The 7194-nt window shown below is 44.0% G+C and overlaps 1 protein-coding gene across 1 annotated transcript in view; it reads right to left on the bottom strand.

Moving 5' to 3' along the window:
- The window catches only part of nptxrb (neuronal pentraxin receptor b), an 8905-nt gene continuing 1711 nt past the window's right edge, over positions 1–7194 (bottom strand). Inside the window, exons 2-5 of the mRNA XM_076085317.1 lie at positions 6418–6790; positions 4765–5006; positions 3468–3647; positions 1–519 (exon numbers count right to left, since the gene is read on the bottom strand). Coding sequence (XP_075941432.1) covers positions 274–519; positions 3468–3647; positions 4765–5006; positions 6418–6790 — 1041 coding nt within the window. The 3' untranslated portion in view covers positions 1–273. The remainder of the gene's footprint in view (positions 520–3467; positions 3648–4764; positions 5007–6417; positions 6791–7194) is intronic.

Here is a 7194-nt window from a genome sequence, read left to right as displayed (position 1 = left end):
GAATACTTCCTTAAGAGTCCTGTTCAAGTCGATCCAGCCATGCAGCCTTCACTAAGGTGATTCTGTGACTAAACTCACTGTAAACACATGAGCGTGTACACCAGCACTACAAACAAAACACACACTCTTAATCGCTCCGTCACACGTTCCAGTCCACCGTCCAGCCTCCCATCACCCCCAACAAAACCACCGTACAACCCCACTGTGATACACTATTACACACCACGAATCAAACACAGTCAGCCTCGGCTGACCTCGCCCACCGGTCTCGCCTCACTGCTTTGGGCTGGAGGGGTTGGATCTGTGGGCGGCGTGGCACGGGTCCAGGGACTCCTTGGTGGCGCCGCCGAACACGTCCACGTCGTGGTCGGTCCACGGGGCGATGTTGCCCAGCGCCGAGGAGCTGCAGTCGGCCAGGGCGGCGACCTCGGCCGGCTTCAACACCCGGTCCCACAGGTTGAACTGGGAAAGCTCCCCGACCAGCGCCTGGGAGGCGTCGAAATGCCCGCCCAGTGTATCCTACAAGAGGAAAAAAAAGGTTTAATGCAGGAAGGAAGATTCAAGAGAAAGAGCTTTTAATGTCGATGTTTTCAATGTATGACAGTCATAAATTAGCCCTTTCTCAGTTACAACAAGAGAAACGTAGGCCTAAATTGACTTCCTGGACTGTAGCTCCTGTCCCCAAACTGTAACCTAACCCTTAAGCATAGAGTCTTTAACAATTCGTCTGTATGGCGGAGTGCAACAGCTTTTCAAGCTATGCAACGTCTCCTCCGACAGCGGTTTGTCAGATATCTTACAAAAAGTGACTTTCTTTTTGCGAGTTTTCCAACGCAAGTCCAGCAACACGTCTCAATGTTACAGACTTTTTTAAATGAGCTTGCGTCGTCACAGTTAAGTTTGGCCAGCAAGACTGCTCAGTTAATGATTACGTGAATAACATACGAAATGGATTTGTGAGATATCTACAGATTAGGGTGCATTATGTTTCGTAAGCATTGAGAATACAACGTTAACACGGTGACCATAGAAGTCGGCGGTGTTTCTGTTTAACGAGTGATCGTGTTAACTGGTGACTCTCAACGGAATGCGCCGCGGCTGCTCGTAGTGACTTACGTCAATAGTCGGCTTGGACGATAAACACAGATAAGTGTGTGTTTTAAATGTAGTCAGATAAAAGGTGATGCTCGTACCAGAATCAACATTTTAGATGAACAAACTGATGTTGTTAACTGAAACAAACCTCCAACAAGAGTGAGATAAACATCACAAAGAACCAGGTGAATGTGTTGTGATCTCTGAAGAGCCTCAAAAACGTTTTTAATCTGATTGACTTCATTTCTTTCTTTTTTTCTCTTTTTGGTTTAATCTGGGCCGTAAATGGTGCCATCAGCCTTATTGCCATGCCAGCCATTTAGGACATTTATCGAATTTAAGGTGGTAAACTCTAACCAGTACTTCTCACAACAAATGTAGTGAAAACAAGAGTGTCTGAACCATCTTTAAGGACATCAGTCAACATATTTGGCCCACAGTTTGCTTTATTTATGAGTGTTGCGTGTTGGCCTTTTTGGTTTCCCTCCATGAGTGTGAAAAACATTTGAAATTACCCTTAAATAATATCATTAAATCTTGTTATTTATAGATTCAACACCACACTTCTATGGGTTGTTTGATAGAATACTGAAACGAATATACTATCTCTGATCCTGAGAAACTACAACCCTGCTCAGGTTGGTAACTATACTGTGGTTGTGTGTCCTGGTTCAATAAGAATAAAGGCTGAAGCTCTGTCCAGACACAGAAATATTGTGATTTCATGATTCCCCTTCAATAAGATGAAAAGAGTTTATCCCCCTTCAGAGTGAGAGGGATGTCCTCGGATTAAATCCATAAAAATCTGGTCAACACATCCACACAACAGCAATTCATCTTTCATCCTCAAATTATATTTATAAAATACTCTTTCTCTAAAGAAATGTCCATTAAATGTTGTTGTTGCATCATTGCAGCATCTTGCAGGATTGGACTCTTGATCCTTCATGAGAGGACGACGGGCTGCAGGATGAGCTCTGTGCTGCTCTTCTGACTCCAGGGAGGAGCGTTAATATCACATTTCATAACGGTTATGTAACGTTGGTGTCTCACTAATGAGAGAGAGGCAGCTCAGTGTGAGTCTGTTCATGTGTGGAGAAGCTAATGATGCTCCCTTGAAATAGCTCTCCTTTTCCATCCATCCATTTATATATCCATCATCCATCCATCATCCATCCATTTATATATCCATCCATTGATCCATCCCTTTATTCATCCATCCATTTATATATCCATCCATCCATCCATTTATTCATCCATCCATTTATTCATTTATATATCCATCATCCATCCATCATCCATCCCTTTATTCATCCATCCATTTATATATCCATCCATCGATCCATCCATTTATTCATCCATCCATTTATATATCCATCAACCATCCATTTATATATCCATCCATTGATCCATCCCTTTATTCATCCATCCATTTATATATCCATCCATCCATCCATTTATTCATCCATCCATTTATTCATTTATATATCCATCATCCATCCATCATCCATCCCTTTATTCATCCATCCATTTATTCATCCATCCATCGATCCATCCATTGATTCATCCATTGATTCATCCATCATTCATCCATCATTCATCCATCGATTCATCCATTGATTCATCCATTGATTCATCCATCGTTCATCCATTAATTCAACCATTGATTCATCCATAGATTCATCCATTGATTCATCCATCATTCATCCATCATTCATCCATCATTCATCCATTGATTCAACCATTGATCCATCCATTGATTCAACCATTGATTCATCAATCATTCATCCATCATTCATCCATCATTCATCCATTGATTCAACCATTGATTCATCCATCATTCATCCATCATTCATCCATTGATTCAACCATTGATTCATCCATTGATCCATCCATTGATTCAACCATTGATTCATCAATCATTCATCCATCATTCATCCATCATTCATCCATCATTCATCCATTGATTCAACCATTGATTCATCCATTGATCCATCCATTGATTCAACCATTGATTCATCAATCATTCATCCATCATTCATCCATCATTCATCCATTGATTCAACCATTGATTCATCCATCATTCACCCATCATTCATCCATCATTCATCCATTGATTCAACCATTCATTCATCCATTGATCCATCCATTGATTCAACCATTGATTCATCAATCATTCATCCATCATTCATCCATCATTCATCCATCATTCATCCATTGATTCAACCATTGATTCATCCATTGATCATCCATTGATTCAACCATTGATTCATCCATCATTCATCCATCATTCATCCATTGATTCATCCATTGATTCATCAATCATTCATCCATCATCCATCCATCCCTCCATTGGTGTACTGATACCTCACCTGTTCCTGTCCCAGTATGAGGACTCCTCCTGGTTTGATTGGATGCCAGGCAGCTAGCCCCTCCCCCCTGCCCTTCATCTTGCCCCCCTGGTAGGCCTTCCACACCCCGTCCCTCAGGGTCCAGCTCACACAGATGTGCTGCCACTCGTCCTGTGGTAGAGACAGAGGCAGCTGCGCCACCTACAGGTCAGAGAACACAACACACCTATCTTTACCAAGAGACACAATGTGGACACACCCAACCGCTCTCTACCACGGGAGCTATCAGCGCTACAAAAGGTTCATAAAACACACCGACTCCTCTCAGTACAGCGTGAGACTCACATCATGACCAGAGAGAAGGAAACATTGTAGAACTCGGTTCGTCTCAAACACAATAAAACCCTCACAAGTTATCACAACATGTGACCAGCAAGCAGAACATCAGTTTGTGGAGCAGCCGTCAGGTAACGGTAGTGATGTCATAAGTTAGTGATGACATACAGTAGTGATGTCAGACGGTAGTGATGTCATACGGAGTTTGATCACGAAAACAGGATCATCACTGAGCTCATTGATTTGCTGAGAATGTAGTTTAAAGAGTTTAGAACTTCTTGTGTTGCTGCTCAAGAAAGACTATTAGTTTACATACAAGAATAATAAAGTTGATTATTTTCCTAATTAATTATCTTTATTTCTCACAGAACAATCAAAGATAACCGATAAGAGCATTGATAAGAGTATCAATAAAAGCCAAACGATACCCGTCCCTAGATAAGCCTTAAAGGGGGATGACACACCAAACCTGATGTAAACTCTAATCCACCATCATTTGGAACCAAACTATAATTAAAGCTGTGACATTTTGAATTTTTGAAAACAGTTGTTCCTTCCGAAGAACAAACGTTTTTCATCACTCATTTGAATCGATGAATTACATCCAGCGTACACTGTTCTGAGGAGCGGCATAATGAGCTCATAATGAGTTCCATGACGGGTTGTTTCACTTGACTTATTTTAAGGAAAACCTGCAGGGTACGAAAATATACACTCAAGAAGAAGACATGTATTCCCACACAAGCACACCGAATTCATCTTTTAGCAAATCCATCCATCCATCATCCATCCATTTATATGTCTATTTATTCATCCATCCTTCCATCCATTTATATATCCATCCATCCATCATCCATCATGATGACCTGTAGGGTACCGCTTGTTTTACCAGAAGAAGACATTGATTCCCACACAAACACACCGAGTTAATCTCTTAACGACCCTACAGTGAAGAGAGGCGACGTCTACAGAACTCGTGTACCTTGTCGTTGATGAGCAGCTCCGCCGGGTTGTGGACCCCCTGAAGCAGAACCAGCTCGTTGGGCTGTCCCGGGACCGAGTAGGAGAACGGGGTCCCGATGCCGCTTCCTTTGGCCCTCAGCCACACGCAGGCGGTGAAGGCGTACATCTCCGTGATCTCCTTCCTCGCCAGGCCGTACATGTAGTTGGTCCTCATGGGGAAGGAGAGGACGAAGCCGTCAGGGAACGACGGCTCCGTCAGCGCTGAGGAGACAGGAGGGGACAGGAGACAGGAGGAGACAGGAGGGGACAGGAGACAGGAGGAGACAGGAGACAGGAGGAGATGCTCTGGTTTATGCTCTTAGATGCTTGTTGAAAAAAGGAGATGCACTTATGACTTCTGGTGACTAGTAGTTCTCTTGAATACCGATGTTGAATACACTTATTGTAAGTCGCTTTGGATAAAAGCGTCTGCTAAATGACTGTAATGTAATGAGATGAGATGAGACAGGAGACGACGCGTAAATGTCACAGACTGAATATAAGAAGTGGACGTCATCATGGTGACGTAACTTATTGGTTTGTGGATGTTTTGAAGCCTCCACTTCGGCAATTTGGCCGTCGGCATCTTGGATTGCAAGCCGTCGCCATCTTGGTTTTTATGCAACCAGTGAACAGGAAGTGACCATATGTGGACTGAGGAGGAGTGACGTAGAGACGGCGTATACGTCTCTGGTAGAGACCTGTCAATCACCGTGTAGCCCCGCCCTAAAGCATCCCCTGCTTTATGGTCTGTTTGACTCTAAATGGACCATAATGTACTAAATGAACATCATGCTGTATTGAAGAAGACTTGAAACTAGAGATTGAGACCATAAGCTCATGTTTACAATGTTTACTGAGGTAATAAATCAAGAGAGAAGTAGAGTCATTTTCTCATAGACTTCTATACAACCAGAGGAGTCGCCCCCTGGTGGACACTAGAGAGAATGCAGCTTTAGGATATGAAGCTTTGAAGAACTGGAGGTCGTCTCCTGGTTAATGGCTCGTATTTTCACTTCTCTCTTGTCCCAACTAGTGTGTGTAACCACACGCACACACACACACACACACACACACACACACAGTTAACGATCAGCCTCTCTGCAGCTCTTGAGGCAGAGAAGATGTCGACGTTGGGAGAGAATGATAGAGCTAAAAGTAGAGAGAAGTGCTTCTTCTTTTCTTTGCTGTCTCTTGAACTCTCGATCCGTCCTCTAGACTTCTCCTGTTTTCAGACATCTCTGTCTTTGTGTCTCCGTCTCTTTCGACCAAAGAAAAGAAGCTTCCGGTGATCGTCGGAGGAAACTTCACCGACAACCAGCCCGGCAAAACTCAAGACTAAAATATCAAAAACAACTGACACCTTATTGACCCAAACTACACAACATGCAATAAGGATCCTTTATATATAATTATATAATATGATATTTTCTTTGTTTCTCTGCTCATCTTATTTTAATCTCCAGTTTGTTCTACCGCTGTGATGACCCACTTCACCCACTGTGCTCATTAAAGTTTCATTCTGATGCACGTCAGGAGTGCATCAGTTTATCCTTCATTTGTTCAGTCCTTCCTCCTCCTCCTTCACCTCCTTCACCTCCTCCACCTTCTCCTCCTCCTCCTCCAGACTCACTGTGCTCCAGCTCGGTGACGCGGTGGTTCACGGTGTCGATGCCGTGGTTGATCTTCTGGTGTTGGCCCTGCGTCTCCTTCCTCATGGTCTGACGCTCCTTCTCCAGCAGCTTGATCTTCCTCTCCAGCTCCCCCTCCAGGTCCTCCACCCTCCAGGGGCCCTTGGCTCGCCCGGCGGGGCCCTTGGATGGGGGTTTGGTGGCGGGGGAGGCGGGGCGTCGACTCCCCGGGGAAGCTGCCACGGGAGGGGCCGAGACGCTGCCGGTGGGCGGAGCGGCAGCTTTGCCGGTGTTACCGGTGTTGCCGGCCGGACTGCTGCCGCTTGAACTCACGGACATGTCGGTGAGGTTCAAGGCAGCCGGACCGATCTCCGCCTGCAGGAGGAGAAGAAGCAGTGAAGGAGGTGTTTCAGAGAGATGCTGAGGTTATATGTTAGGACGAGTGGAGACCGATAACAGCTCTACATGTTAGGACTCTCAGGCTGTGGGCTGGTCCTCAATCATGAGACATTCATGCTCCTCAGAGGATGAATCCTCCTGATTGTTCCTCATGTGAAACCAGAAGTCAACGTTGATGTATTTGACACGTCTGTAGTTATTTTAACATAACGAAGTGTTTCACCATCTATTTTTAGAAGATCACTGCCACAAGGCCTCACAAAGTACAACATTTCATTACTTTATTATATTTATATTTACCTTATTTCATAATTGCTTTTTGTACTGTTTGCAACTAAGGATTATTTTCATTATGGAATCATCTGTCGATCAGTTTATTA

Source organism: Anarhichas minor, unplaced genomic scaffold (assembly GCF_050575085.1).
Source record: "Anarhichas minor isolate MPS153535 unplaced genomic scaffold, ASM5057508v1 ptg000149l, whole genome shotgun sequence".
NCBI lineage: Eukaryota > Metazoa > Chordata > Actinopteri > Perciformes > Anarhichadidae > Anarhichas > Anarhichas minor.
Note: the sequence above shows the minus strand (reverse complement) of the source record. Positions and strands in the feature narration are given on the sequence as shown.